Source organism: Erpetoichthys calabaricus, chromosome 10 (assembly GCF_900747795.2).
Source record: "Erpetoichthys calabaricus chromosome 10, fErpCal1.3, whole genome shotgun sequence".
NCBI classification, from domain to species: domain Eukaryota; kingdom Metazoa; phylum Chordata; class Cladistia; order Polypteriformes; family Polypteridae; genus Erpetoichthys; species Erpetoichthys calabaricus.
The window spans coordinates 66,350,441-66,367,649 of record NC_041403.2 but is presented as its reverse complement, the minus strand read 5'-3'; the positions used below and the strand labels follow the sequence as shown (position 1 = coordinate 66,367,649).

General features: G+C 37.8%; 1 protein-coding gene across 1 annotated transcript in view; it reads left to right on the top strand.

The window, feature by feature from the left end:
• The window catches only part of nmnat2 (nicotinamide nucleotide adenylyltransferase 2), a 367,363-nt gene that overhangs the window by 173,750 nt on the left and 176,404 nt on the right, over positions 1-17,209 (top strand). Inside the window, exon 3 of the mRNA XM_028811343.2 lies at positions 4,648-4,715. Within this exon, the coding sequence (XP_028667176.1) occupies positions 4,648-4,715 (68 nt within the window). The remainder of the gene's footprint in view (positions 1-4,647; positions 4,716-17,209) is intronic.

Sequence of the window (17,209 nt, the reverse complement as noted above, 5' to 3'; positions counted from 1 at the left end):
TATAAGCTGTCTATAAGCCTTAAACTGCTAGCTGTCTTAGATAGTCATGTGTTTCACCTTAAAGATCCAGATGGAACATAGCTGGTCTCCCATTGTCATTGATTCTGACCTTCTGCAGACCCTCCCTGACTTTCATACTTTCTTTAAAACCAGGATCAGCCATCCCTGGCACCTGGTGGGTCACCTGCTCTTTTGTGTTCTGGTCAGTGTTATCTGATTCCTGCCAGGGTGCACTTCTCTTCCTGTTCTGTTGCTTTGCTTGTCCCTGTTCCTGTCTTGTGCCACATTTTCTCTGCCTTTCAGAGAAGAGAAAGAAAGAGCACCACAGATGCGATGTTTGCTCTGAGTGTGTTGATGGAGAAGTATAGAGAAGTCCAGAAGGAGTTGCATTGCACCTTTGTGGACCTGGAGAAAGCATATGACAGAGTGCCTCGAGAGGAGCTGTGGTATTGTATGAGGAAGTCGGGAGTGACAGAGAAGTACATAAGAGTTGTACAGGATATGTACGAGGGAAATGTGACAGTGGTGAGGTCTGCCGTAGGAGTGACAGATGCATTCAAGTTGGAGGTGGGATTACATCAGGGATCGGCTCTGAGCCCTTTCTTATTTGCAATGGTGATGAACAGGTTGACAGACGAGATTAGATGGGAGTCCCCGTGGACTATGATGTTTGCTGATGATATTGTGATCTGTAGTGATAGTAGGGAATAGGTTGAGGAGACCCTGGAGAGGTAGAGATATGCTTTGGAGAGGAGAGGAATGAAGGTCAGTAGGAACAAGACAGAATACATGTTTGTGAATGAGAGGGGGGTCAGAGGAATGGTGAGGATGCAGGGAGTAGAATTGGCGAGGGTGGATGAGTTTAAATACTTGGGATCAACAGTACAGAGTAATGGGGATTGTGGAAGAGAGGTGAAAAAGAGAGTGCAGGCAAGGTGGAATGGGTGGAGAAGAGTGTCAGGAGTGATTTGTGACAGACTGGTATCGGCAAGAGTGAAAGGGAAGGTTTACAGGACTGTAGTGAGACCAGCTATGTTATATGGATTGGAGATGGTGGCACTGACCAGAAAGAAGGCGACAGAGTTGGAGGTGGCAGAGTTAAAGATGCTAAGATTTGCATTGGGTGTGACGAGGATGGACAAGATTAGAAACAAGTACATTAGAGGGTCAGCTCAAGTTGTACGGTTGGGAGACAACGTCAGTGAGGCGAGATTACATTGGTTTGGACATGTGCAGAGGAGAGATGCTGAGTATATTGGGAGAAGGATGTTAAGGATAGAGCTGCCAGGCAAGAGTAAAAGAGGAAGGCCTAAGAGAAGATTTATGGATGTGGTAAGAGAGGACATGCCGGTGATGGTGTAACAGAGCAAGATGCAGAAGACAGAAAGATATGGAAAAAGATGATCCGCTGTGTCAACCCCTAACGGGAGCAACCGAAAGAAGAAGATGAAGATCAGTCCTTTCACATTATAACAGACACTGCTTCACGTTTATATACTTGATATATTTTGTAATTATGCAACTGGGATTGAAGCCTTGATGAAACATGTTTATTGATACTACCTTTTATTAAGGTTTCATTTAGAGAAACATGTAGGCCCACAGAAATACTATTTAGTAACAACACCTGGAAGTCTTCATTTCATTTTAATTTACAGATGTATTCATCATTGCCTCCTTATATTCTGCAGCAGCCGGTTTGACACTTCCACAAACACATGTGCATTCATATGCGTGGATGATCCACATAGAAACAGAGCTCTGTTCATCTCTTTGGGATTAATTTGCTAAATGTTTGCATTACCTTGTAGATTTGAACTCTCTCCTTGACTTCATGAAGAACTTCTGTGGAGACATCAATAGTAAAAGCTAAACAAATTCAAAGAACCAACATTGCTGGTGTATACATATGTATTTCTTTAATCTTCTTTCCTCATTTTTTGAGTTACTAAACATTACTAGAAATTACCAGAATTGGAACACATTACCATTAGTATGAATCTTTGTACATCTCTCTATTATAAAAAATAAAAAATCCTGGAAAGCAAAAGCAAAGCGACGATACATGATCTTCTCGGAAGTTCTCGGAAGACATTTAAAAGACCCGCGAGACAAAAGAGACTTGCCACGAAGCGTCTCGTGGGGACCGTAAACATGAGACTTGGTGCCAAGAGATTGTCCCAGGTCCGTCTCACAGGAACGTGGAACATGAGATTCTTGCAAGACACACCCTACTTACAAAAGATATCGTATAAGAGCACACCCATCAAAAAACACTCAGTAGTGTAAAAACACGTAGTACGCACATATCCTGTGCTCTCAGCACATATAAAGCGTATAAGGACAATACGGAGAATAGAGACCCAAAGGCATTGGAGAGAAAAAAAGCAGATAAGAGATTATAAAAGCAGTGGAAATCGAAAGGCTCAAACAAACGATGGCGCGATATACATGCAGGGAAAGGTACAGAATATGAAAGCAGTTAAAATTGAATAGTATTGTAGCGTCCCAGCCAGGTTGAGACCTTTTTGGTGTTAAGTGACTGTACGGTCTGATTGAGGGAGGGCGGACTACAGCACGGAAGACTGATAGCGGGGTATTGATTGATGCGGTAAGGGGGGCCAAGACCCAGGGGAGGAGGGGTTGGAGAGGGTGCTAGAAAGTTGTGTTTGGGGTTAGGAAGTCGGCGATCGTTCAAGTAAAACTTTTGTGACACTTTATCTGTCAGTCGCTACAGTATCAAAGAATATAGAAAAGATCGCATTACCGCAAACAAAAGGTGATTAATCATCACAGCCAGGTGTAACTGAAAAAATAGCAAGACAGATCAAGGTCAGAAATAAAAGGCAAAGAGTGGAAAACAAAGTCTTTTCGCATTCGCATCATTCAATGCACAAAACGTGGATTTACACAATAATGGACCATATGCTATGAGAATCTGTGGTCCTGGAACAGTTAAAGCAAAGACAAGTTGAATTTTAACGAATACACAATTCGATCAGGTGTATATTGATGATCACGGAGAAGCGATGCAAATTTTAACAGGCAAAAAGAAAGGTAATGTATATATTCCGCAAATAACATTAGACACCAAAGGAGATCGTGATATGCCATTCATATTAAAATGTTTACAGTTTACTGTGAGAATAGCTTTTGCTATAACAATCAATAAATCACAGGGACAAACATTAGAAAAAGTCAGATGGAAACAGAAACAATATTCACTCACGGGCAGTTATACGTTGTTTTGTCACAATGTGTCTCCAAAAAATATTGTTTTTAATGAAGCTTTAAAGTAAAAGTGCAAATAATGAAATTGAAACAATTCCAAAGAAAAAAAAATTTTTAAATTGTATATCTGATTAACCAAACACAGGGGTTGGCGAGCAAAGCGAGCAGGGGGTGAAGCCCCCTAGTTTCATTGAATTTTGAAAATAAAAGCCATTTTGCATACTGGAATATGTTTGACTTGCAATGCCATACTGTGGTGTTTTTCAGCTTTGCTTGCTATGTCTTTCAAATGCTAAAATCCCAATAAAGATGCTTAGCTATAAGGTGAGATAGCGAGAAAGGAAAACTATGTAACTTTTGAAAGTAAAAGCAATTAACAAGACAGTGTGTTTGTATACATATAGTATATCTGTTGTGATGAGAACGTACCATTTTCCCATTTATTGGATGCTTTTGCTGCAAGAAAGCACTTTCTCACAAACAGCTGAGACAACCCGGCTACTTCTGCAAGTCTCAACTTCCACGTTCATAGAAGTCTTTATAAGTGCATGTTTCGCCCGGGTGTGGTTCTTCTGTATTTTAGATCCTCAAGGAGAGCGACTTACTTGCCCTAAGCAGGAGAGCAGCGCTGATGACAACCTCTTAGAAATCTACTGTATGTGGCAAAACAGTCAGTTTGTCTCAGAATTACCAAGCTTTCTTTTATATTTTTGTTTAAAAACTCAGCAATTTTTCCCTAATTTCTTGAATAAAATGTGGGTTAACAAAAAAAACACAAAAAAAAAAAACCTAAGTATCCATGATATCATTATGCCAGTACCAAGCTACTGTCGTGTCACCCTCTCACACGACGTTCACTGGTTATTTAAATGTGGTTCGGCTCAGTGTGATATCATGACATGACTGCATACTCAGATTTTCTAGTTAGAATATTGTGCAGCCAAACTAGATTTTGGACTTGATATGTGTCATGTTTTTGCTAATGTGGACCAGTGGCTAATGTTTTAGATGTAAATCCTCAACTTTGTTTTTTTCAAAGTTCTGTGTGACCCTGTGTACGTTAATTAACCTTCTTGTGCTCTAAATTCTTAGAACTACAGTGTGTTTATGCAACTGCATATTATATCTATGCATTTATAAACTACTTTCAAGTTAAAAACACTGAAAGTTTTTTGTTTTTTGTTGATCCTCAGCTTCATGTTGAAATAATTACTTTTACTAGAAACATGCTGGACTTATGCAGTCATTATAACATTCCTGTTTTATTTCAGGGGCTTAATTAAAATGGATAGGCATTGTTTGTGATCAATTACAGTATATGTTATGCTTTCTCTGACCTATCACTTTCAGCCTTTTTTGTTCTGTAAATGAACTATTTTATTTCCTAAGTAGCATTCCATTTCTTTGTAATTTCAGGGGCTAGTTTCCAGTAGGCATCGCTTAACCATGTGTCAGTTGGCCGTCCAGTCATCTGATTGGATTAGGTGAGTTTTCATAACTTGTATTATTCTGCTCTCTCTGACATTTCTGTATTACTCATATCGCTGATGCTGTATCCTGTTCATGATAATGCTGTATTATTGCCATTAAGTATTTCCTAAGATACTTTGACGTTTAATTCTTCACTCAAAAAACAGAAATTGTGTTTATGAGGGATCTAGAAAAATGGGATTTAATTTAATTACCATCCTCACTTAGTAAAGCCAGTAATTCACTAGAGCAGAGTAAAACTCACCCAATCCATTTAAAGCCTTTAGATTTTATTTCAAAATAACCTAGACAATCCACAGTATTTTCAATAAATACAATAACACACTTTTTTGATAAGGAAGGATTAGAAATCATATAACTGCTCATATCTGAGCAAAAATGAATACACAAAAGACTATAAATCACTGAGGTAAGCTGTTCTAGGTTTGTTTCTAACTTAAGTGGACAAGCAGATGAGTTTAGCAGACGAGTTGAGTTTCCCATTGCTTTTAAAATATTTTTCTGTGGCTCAAGCTCGGATTTAGAAATCAGCGTCTTTTACTTAGTCATGTCAACTTACCATTTGCTGTCACTGTGCTGTCCCCTCTCTCACTCTAATGCACAGTTTTGGGTCTGAGCATAACTGTGCTTTCATGTGAAACATGATGCCTTCATCTTTACCTATCAAATCTGGATACAAAAAGCTTTACTAAATATAAATGTATATGTGGTACAGTAGATTTTTAGCCAGAAACAGTGCTATGCTGCAATATTGCCATGTTGTGAAGCCTGGTAAGCCATTTTGAACACTGCTTAACCAGTTATAATACTCCAAAATTTAGTCCAGTGGACTGAAACTGTTGCCTTCGATTTGGATTTCAGTGAAAAACTCAAATAAATGTAATGGAGTGTATACCCTTGTCTAAACTGAAGATTTACTTTTGATTTGTGCCACTTAAAAATCCTCCAGCTCTCCCATAGTTGCTCAGGTTGAGTAAGCTTTTGTTTGCCTGGTGGGTTCTTTGACTGTAGATAAACAGAGAAATCTGGACTCATCCACAGCACCTTCCTAAAGATTGGTATAGCTATCGTCCACATTGCAGATGACCAGAGCTAACATTCTCCTTTCAGAGTAAGGCTGTGGCCCACCATTCCTTTTCAGGCTATAATGTTAGTACAAAGTCACGTCAGACCTGCAGTTCAGATACGGAGTGACAAACACACTTGTTTGTACTCTGCTCTAGATTTTAATCCAAGTTAGCACCTTTTTAATTTAGAGAGCAATCCATTGGACAGATTAAACTGAAACTCTTATGTACCTGACTTTGCATATTTGAGTTGGCAAGTGAACAGTGGCTAGTTGCACATACAGTAGTTTAATAAGATTCAGAAGTCAAGCTATCTTCAGGGCACTTCTAAATCTAAAAGCCAAAGTATATGTTATCCCTACTGGCTGTTAAGTTTTTTTTTTAGATTCCAAAAGAGAACTGGACACTGGTGCCCATATAGAGTATTGGTGGATGTTTGAGCTGCGCCATGTATAGGCTGTGAAAGGGCTTTAGTTCTTCACATTGCCTCAGAAATCAGTGGCAATATTTGATCCATTTTGGAATGAAGTAAGCAGAGTGAGAGAAGAGGAAAAAGTAGAGGATACCACAACAAGCTCAGTGTGTGCGTCTCATCGCAGTAGCCAAGTGTGCCACTGAAAGCCAAGAGATCAATATCTACTTAGTCCTAAAAAACAAGGGCCTATAGACATAGGAAAACCTAGTTCATTTATCATTGTTATAAAGAGCTTTTCATAAAGATGATAAGGTTTGTTTTTGGCACAATGTACCTGAGACTGAAAGATCTCAGATTTTATATATATATATATATATATATATATATATATATATATTGTCGCAGTTTGAGGCCCTTATCGTCCTCTTGAACCCTCTGACTCGACTCCAGACACCAGGTAAAAGTCCAAGAATTATTTATTTGGACACTAATAAAGTGCACAAAGCACCTACACTCCACAATACTCATATAATCAATAAATAATACAGTAATCAATCCTCCACACTCCCAGACACTTCGCCACCCTTCCTCCCAGCTCAGCTCAGTGTACTGGTTTCCCAGAGTCCTTTATATAGTCCATGACCCGGAAGTGTTTCTCCCTTCTGTCCATGTGATCATGAACACTTCCGGGTCGGATAAAAAGCTCCTTTCTTCAACCCGGAAGCACGTCATTTCCTCTTATCATGCGATCATGACGTACCTCCGGGTTATAGGGCAAGTAAGAGTCCGGTAGCAGGGCTGTGCATATAAACTACAAAGTCCATGAGGCCCTGCTGGAATTCGGGGAACGTCCACGCTGTTGGGAGAGCTCCACCTAGCGGCCTGGGGGTGAGGGCCAGAATATTTAGCCGGCCACACACCACAATATATATATATAAATATATATAATATATATATACAGTGGACCCTTGACTTACGAACTCAATTTGTTCGCGAGGGCTGGTTGTAACTCAAGTTAGTTGTAAGTCAAGACTATTTTTCCCATAAGAAATAATGGAAATACCCATAATGCGTTCCGAACCTCCCACAGCAACACTTACTTAACCTTTTCATAATAAAAAAGGGTTGTATAATGTGCATAATTTACCAAAACACCAATAATTTTTCTAATGTACTAACCAAAAAGTTATAAAAAGTGCCTAGCCTACCAGAAACAACAATTTCATACTGTACTCACCATTTAATTTGACATCTTTGGGCTGCAGGAAGGGAGGAGGAGGAGAATGAAATGGAAGGTGGTTATTGTTTGGAAGGAGCCTCCTTATACAAATCTTTTCTTTGTAAAATTGTTGAGATGGTGGATTTCGACATGCTGTACATATTAGCGAGATTGGTCACATGAACACCACTCTCATATTTCCGCACAATTTCCTTCTTCATTTCAATTGTGATCGCTTTCTTTACCTTCGTTACCTTCTCTTCCTTCCTTAGCAATTATCGAAACAAATTATATAAATCACTGCATTGACCGAAATTACGTCCACAAACACATGTATCTGGGTTCCGACTGACGCTTACAAACGCTCTCGGCTGTTTGTTTACAATCGCGCAAGCAGATTCACGTGACTGCATTCAGGTCGTAAATCAAAACAAAAATTTTGGTCATAAATCAAGTTGTTCGCATGTCAGGCCGGTCGTATATCAACGGTCGACTGTGTGTATGTATGTGTGTAATATATATATATATATATATATATATATATATATATATATATATATACATATATATACAGTATATATATATATATATATATATATACTGTATATATATATATATATATATATACATATATATACAGTATATATATATATATATATATATATATATATATATATATATATATATACTGTATATATATATATATATATATATATATATACATATATATACAGTATATATATATATATATATATATATATATATATATATATATATATATATATATATATATATACATATATATACATATAGCAAAATACCCGCGCTTCGCAGCGGAGAAGTAGTGTGTTAAAGAGGTTATGAAAAAAAAAAACGGAAACATTTTAAAAATAACGTAACATGATTGTCAATGTAATTGTGTTGTCATTGTTATAAGTGTTGCTGTCTTTTATTTATATATATATATATATATATATATATATATATATATATATATAATATACACACACACATAAACATATATATACATATACATATATATACATATCTACATATACAAATTTCTACATATAAATACATATACACATCCACACATATATACATATATATATATATATATATATATATATATACACATATCAACATATATATACACACATACATAAAAACACACATATACATACACACACACACACATATATATATATATATATATACACATATACATATATACATATACATATACACACACAGACACATATATATATACATAAATATTTATATATCTACATATATACACATATATATACATATCTATATCTATATATATATATATATATATATATATATATATATATACATATCTATATATATATATATATATATATATATATATATATATATATATATATATATATATATATATATATATATATATATATATATATAGACATACATACATAGATAGATTGACACATATATATATATACATATCTACATATATATATATGTAATTGTGTTGTCATTGTTATGAGTGTTGCTGTCATATATATATATATATATATATATATATATATAGCAAAATACCCGCGCTTCGCAGCGGAGAAGTAGTGTGTTAAAGAGGTTATGAAAAAGTAAAGGAAACATTTTAAAAATAACGTAACATGATTGTCAATGTAATTGTGTTGTCATTGTTATGAGTGTTGCTGTCATATATATATATACATACATATACACATATATTATATATATATATATATATATATATATATGTATATATATATATATATATATATATATATATATATATATATATATATATATATATATGTATTATATATATATATATATATATATATATATACACATATATTGTATATATATATATATATATATATATATATATATATACATACACATATTATATAATAATAATAAATAATAATTCATTACATTTATATATATATATATATATACACACATATATATACACATATCTATAATAATAAAAGGCAAAGCCCTCACTGACTGACTGACTGACTCACTGACTCACTCATCACTAATTCTCCAACTTCCCGTGTAGGTGGAAGGCTGAAATTTGGCAGGCTCATTCCTTACAGCTTACTTACAAAAGTTAGGCAGGTTCCATTTCGAAATTCAAAGCGTAATGGTCATAACTGGAACATATTTTTTGTCCATACACTGTAATGGAGGAGGCGGAGTCACGTATCGCGTCATCACGCCTCCTACGTAATCACGTGAACTAAAAACAAGGAAGACATTTACAGCACGAGTCACACGCGGGAACGAAGGTAAATGACGTTAATTTTTGACTGTCTTTTAATACTGTGTAAGCATATATATTAACACATGTGCAATTAAACGTGTGCATTTACGGGGTGATTTCTCAGGCTTAAAAGCTCACCTTTTATCAAACGCGGGAAGAAAGGTAACTGACGTTGTTCACTGTCTTTTAATACTGTGTAACCATACATATTAACACATGTCCAATTAAACGTGTGCATTTACGGGGTGATTTCTCAGGCTTAAAAGCTCGCCTTTTACTAAAAAGGTAAATGCAAAACTATTTTCAATCAGTTTATTGAAACGCTCCCGTTAAGGATTGCAATAACATATTCGCGAGATAAAAGAACGAAGTAGGGGGAAATGGAGGAACAGCCGCAAACAGCGAAGAGCAAAAAATTAATTAAACAATTGAGAACGGAGCGAGTTAAGCATACAAGCATGTTCATAAGGGAAACAAAGCATGGTGTAAAGCGTAAGTTTCAATTAAGTTTATAGAAACACTCCCGCTGCAGATTGCAATAACATATTCGCGAGATAAAAGTTTAATGAGAAGACACGAGGTATAAACGAACCACACGCCGTGGCGCAACGTTAGGGGCAACAGTTTCAACCATTCTATGATCTGCTTCTCGCAACTGAAAGATGGCACATGGCGGATGTTAGCCGACTTGCTGACCGCAACGTTAGGGGCTTCAACTATGGCGCTGACGCCACATCTCAGTGCCAACACTTTGCAGACTGTACTTAAAAGACACGCCCCTCCTCACTGGACAGTTAAAAACACCAATCAAACTAACGATGACATCAAGTATTACCCAATCCAAAGTAGGAAAGGAGGCATCTTCATAAAATGCGTGTGGGATGATTTGCATGAGACGCTGCTTTAAAAAAAAAATGATAAAAAAAATACGGGATAAATCCCGTCCAGTATTGATTCAAAACGGGACGCGCAATTTCATTCTCAAACGCGGCACGATTCCGTATTTTAAAGGACGGGTGGCAACCCTACAGTGCCAGGTAACCACCCATACAATCAGATTGTGATTCAGACTAGGAATGCAATGAATGTAATTACCCCGATCTACATACAAGGCGAAAGTCTTGCAACATTCAAAGATGATGGTTTGGGATAAGTACACCATACAACATTAAACAGCTTATGAAGCCTTGAACCGAAAAAAGCAAGATCTCAGAGATCGTAAAAAAAAAAATAGGAGGTAATGTCGTTTTACTTGCCGTAGATTTTAGTCAAACATTACCAGTTATTCCACGAGGGAGACCAGCAGATGAACTCAACGCGTGTTTAAAATCCATGCTTCTCCCACGCTCGGTTATATGTCGCGTGTTCTCGGGTAGGTGCACCAAAAAATGTATACATTTAAGCATGTAATGGGCAAACAAAAAATGAGGTATACCCGAAGGCACTGCAGTAGTACTTCATGTAACTTTACTTCTTAAATGTTAATGTTTTACTGTTTAATAATTTATACGCTTCTTATATGTTGTTCAAATTCTTTTATCAAAATACCACTGACAGCGCAATGCACGATAACATGGAGTGAATACACCATACGCATCCGCCCACGGCTGCCCTGCTGTGCGCATATAGGATTTGATTCTACAATAAAATAAAATAAAGATAAAAACAGTAAAACAATCATCACCCATAAAGCGTGTGTGTGTGTATATATGTGTATATATATATATGTTGATATGTGGATATATATATATATATATATATATATATATATATATATATATATATATATATATATATATATATATATATATATGTAGATATGTATATATATGTGTATATGTATATGTATATATATGTTTATATGTGTGTGTGTGTATTTTATATATATAAAACACAGCAACACTCATAACAATGACAACACAATAACATTGACAATCATGTTACGTTATTTTTAAAATGTTTCCTTTTTTTTTTCATAACCTCTTTAACATACTACTTCTCCGCTGCGAAGCGCGGGTATTTTGCTAGTATATATATATAATATATGCGTATATATATATATATAATATATATACACATATATTATATATATATAATATATATATATATACACATATATATATAATATATATATATATACACATATATCTATACTAATAAAAGGCAAAGCCCTCACTGACTCACTCACTCACTCATTCACTCACTCACTCACTGACTGACTGACTCACTCATCACTAATTCTCCAACTTCCCGTGTAGGTGGAAGGCTGAAATTTGGCAGGCTCATTCCTTACAGCTTACTTACAAAAGTTAGGCAGGTTTTATTTCGAAATTCTACGCGTAATGGTCATAACTGGAACTTCTTTTTTGTCCATATACTGTAATAGACTGCAGCTCGATGGCTGTGGGAGGCGGAGTTGTGTATCGCGTCATCACACCTCCCACGTAATCACGTGAACTGACTGTGAATGTAGTACATAGAAAACAAGGAAGAGCCCCAAAGAGTGCTGAAGAAAACATTCATTACACAATTGAGAAGGCAGCGAAACAATAAGAAGCGAGCGAGTGACGCATACAAGCATATTCATAAGTGCATAAGTTTAAATTAAGTTTATAGAAACACTCCCGCTGCCGTTTGCAGTGCCATATTTGCGACATACAAGTTTAATGAGAAGACACGAGGTATAAACGAGACTTTGGATTACTTTGTAACGGAGTTAAAATTGCTGTAGCGAGAAACTTTTAAGTGCCGGGTCTTAGCTAACATTAAATAAAGCCGTGGACAAGAGCCCCAAAGACCGCTGAAGAAAACATTCATTACACAATTGAGAAGGCAGCGAAACAATAAGAAGCGAGCAAGTGATGCATACAAGCATATTCATAAGTGCAGCTACTGCGGAAACAAAGCACGGTGTAAACCGTAATTTTAAATTAAGTTTATAGAAACGCTCCCGCTGCCGTTTGCAATACCATATTTGCAACATACAAGTTTAATGAGAAGACACAAGGTATAAACGAGACTTTGGATCACTTTGTAACGGAGTTAAAATTGCTGTAGTGAGAAACTTTTAAGTGCCGGGTCTTAGCTAACATTAAATAAAGCCGTGGACATCGCAACATCACACAAGAGAGCGGCTCACGTGAACTGACTGAACGCAGCACGAGTGATCACTTCGATGAATCAAACCTGTTCAAAAAACACATTACACAATTGATAATGTAGGAAAAGAATATGAAGCGACTGACGCATACAGACATATTCATGAGTGCAGGTACTTCGGAAACAAAGCACCGTGTAAACCTAAAGTTTAAATTAAGTTCATAGACCTACAAAAGGTTGCCATTGATTTGAGGCAAGATTGCTTTTCTCCTGTACAACTATACGTTGCATTCTCAACAGTAAGCTTGCACGGCTTGGTTATATTACAACCGGAGTGCTGAACTAACAACGTGGTATACAAAGAGAACTATAACAATCGTAATAAACAAACAATAAAACAGCGGAGAACCCGTGGATTAAATAAAAAGGCTGCTTCCTTGGCGAAGCAAGGAAAAAGGATGACCTTATATGGCGTTTGTTTATAAAACAGCGGAGAAGCTGTGTAAAGTCTGCTTCACAAAAAAACAGCAGAGCGCCTTATATGAGCAGGCAGTCAGCTAAAGAAGGGAATCAATAAATAACTATAATCGTAATAAACGAACAAAAAATAGCGGAGAATCCGCGGACTACATAAAGGAAATGGGTACCTGAACAGAAAAGTGAGTCTCAAATAGCTACACAATAACTATAACAATCGTAATAAACGAACAATAAAACAATACAGAACCGCTAAGCAAGGAGAAAGGACGGCCTTATATGGCGTTCATTTATAAAACAGCGGAGAGGCTGTGTAAAGGCAGCTTCACAAAAAAACAGATCCTTAACAAATTGTTATTGGTATATTTTCCCTCAATTTAAAAAAGTTTTCTTTTCTTCTTAATAAAAATTTAAAAGCAGTACTTCGCCACTGCGAAGCGCGGGGATTTGGCTATATATATGTATATATGTATGTCTATATATATATATATATATATGTAGATATGTATATATATGTGTATATATATGTAGATATGTATATATATGTGTATATATATGTAGATATGTATATATATGTGTATATATATGTAGATATGTATATATATATATATGTGTATATATATGTAGATATGTGTATATATATATATGTAAATATGTATATGTATATATATATATGTGTCTGTATGTATATATAAATATATATATATATATAATATATATATCTGTGTGTGTATGTATGTGTATATATATGTTGATATGTGTATATATATATATGTATATATATGTGGATGTGTATATGTATATATATATATATATATATGTATATGTAGATATGTGTATATGTAGATATGTATATATATGTATATATGTATATGTATATATATGTTTACATAACCTCTTTCACACACTACTTCTCCGCTGCGAAGCGTGGGTATTTTGCTAGTATATAATATATATATATATATATATATATATATACACATATATATATAATATATATATATATATATATATACACATATATATATAATATATATATATATATATATATATACACATATATATATAATATATATATATATATATATATATACACATATATATATAATATATATATATATATATATATATATATACACACATATATAATATATATATATATATATATATATATATATATACACACATATATAATATATATATATATATATATATATATATACACACACATATATATATAATATATATATATACACACACATATATATATAATATATATATACACACATATATAACACTGACCTTAATTGAGGCAAGTGAGGCCTGCAGTTCTTTAGACGTTGTCCTGGGGTCTTTTGTGACCTCTCGGATGAGTCGTCTCTGCGCTCTTGGGGTAATTTTGGTCGGCCGGCCACTCCTGGGAAGGTTCACCACTGTTCCATGTTTTTGCCATTTGTGGATAATGGCTCTCACTGTGGTTCGCTGGAGTCCCAAAGCTTTAGAAATGGCTTTATAACCTTTACCAGACTGATAGATCTCAATTACTTCTGTTCTCATTTGTTCCTGAATTTCTTTGGATCTTGGCATGATGTCTAGCTTTTGAGGTGCTTTTGGTCTACTTCTCTGTGTCAGGCAGCTCCTATTTAAGTGATTTCTTGATTGAAACAGGTGTGGCAGTAATCAGGCCTGGGGGTGGCTACGGAAATTGAACTCAGGTGTGATACACCACAGTTAGGTTATTTTTTAACAAGAGGGCAATTACTTTTTCACACAGGGCCATGTAGGTTTGGATTTTTTTTCTCCCTAAATAATAATAACCATCATTTAAAAACTGCATTTTGTGTTTACTTGTGTTATATTTGACTAATGGTTAAATGTGTTTGATGATCAGAAACATTTTGTGTGACAAACATCCATCCATCCATCCATCCATTGTCTCCCGCTTATCCGAGGTCGGGTCGCGGGGGCAGCAGCTTGAGCAGAGATGCCCAGACTTCCCTCTCCCCGGCCACTTCTTCTAGCTCTTCCGGGAGAATCCCAAGGCGTTCCCAGGCCAGTCGAGAGACATAGTCCCTCCAGCGTGTCCTGGGTCTTCCCTGGGGCCTCCTCCCGGTTGGACGTGCCCGGAACACCTCACCAGGGAGGCGTCCAGGAGGCATCCTGATCAGATGCCCGAGCCACCTCATCTGACTCCTCTCGATGCGGAGGAGCAGCGGCTCTACTCTGAGCCCCTCCCGGATGACTGAGCTTCTCACCCTATCTTTAAGGGAAAGCCCAGACACCCTGCGGAGGAAACTCATTTCAGCCACTTGTATTCGCGATCTCGTTCTTTCGGTCACTACCCATAGCTCATGACCATAGGTGAGGGTAGGAACATAGATCGACTGGTAAATTGAGAGCTTCGCCTTGCGGCTCAGCTCCTTTTTCACCACGACAGACCGATGCAATGCCCGCATTACTGCGGATGCCGCACCGATCCGCCTGTCGATCTCACGCTCCATTCTTCCCTCACTCGTGAACAAGACCCCGAGATACTTGAACTCCTCCACTTGGGGCAGGATCTCGCTACCAACCCTGAGAGGGCACTCCACCCTTTTCTGGCTGAGGACCATGGTCTCGGATTTGGAGGTGCTGATTCTCATCCCAGCCGCTTCACACTCGGCTGCGAACCGATCCAGAGAGAGCTGAAGATCACGGCCTGATGAAGCAAACAGGACAACATCATCTGCAAAAAGCAGTGACCCAATCCTGAGCCCACCAAACTGGACCCTCTCAACACCCTGGCTGCGCCTAGAAATTCTGTCCATAAAAGATATGAACAGAATCGGTGACAAAGGGCAGCCCTGGCGGAGTCCAACTCTCACTGGAAACGGGTTCGACTTACTGCCGGCAATGCGGACCAAGCTCTGGCACCGATCGTACAGGGACTGAACAGCCCTTATCAGGGGGGCCGGTACCCCATACTCTCGGAGTACCCCCCACAGGATTCCCCGAGGGACACGGTCGAATGCCTTTTCTAAGTCCACAAAACACATGTAGACTGGTTGGGCAAACTCCCATGCACCCTCCAGGACCCTGCTAAGGGTATAGAGCTGGTCCACTGTTCCGCGACCAGGACGAAAACCACACTGTTCCTCCTGAATCCGAGGCTCGACTATCCGACGGACCCTCCTCTCCAGGACCCCTGAATAGACTTTTCCAGGGAGGCTGAGGAGTGTGATCCCTCTGTAGTTGGAACACACCCTCCGATCCCCCTTCTTAAAGAGGGGGACCACCACCCCGGTCTGCCAATCCAGAGGCACTGTCCCTGATGTCCATGCGATGTTGCAGAGGCGTGTCAGCCAAGACAGTCCTACAACATCCAGAGCCTTGAGGAACTCCGGGCGTATCTCATCCACCCCCGGGGCCCTACCACCAAGGAGTTTTTTGACCACCTCGGTGACCTCAGTCCCAGAGATGGGGGAGCCCACCTCTGAGTCCCCAGGCTCTGCTTCCTCATTGGAAGGCATGTTAATGGGATTGAGGAGGTCTTCGAAGTATTCCCCCCACCGACCCACAACATCCCGAGTCGAGGTCAGCAGCGCACCATCCCCACCATATACAGTGTTGACACTGCACTGCTTCCCCTTCCTGAGACGCCGGATGGTGGACCAGAATCTCCTCGAAGCCGTCCGAAAGTCATTCTCCATGGCCTCCCCAAACTCCTCCCACGCCCAAGTTTTTGCCTCAGCAACCACCAAAGCCGCATTCCGCTTGGCCTGCCGGTACCTATCAGCTGCCTCCGGGGTCCCACAGGACAAAAGGGTCCCGTAGGACTCCTTCTTCAGCTTGACGGCATCCTTCACCGCCGGTGTCCACCAGCGGGTTCGGGGATTGCCGCCACGACAGGCACCGACCACCTTACGGCCACAGCTCCGGTCAGC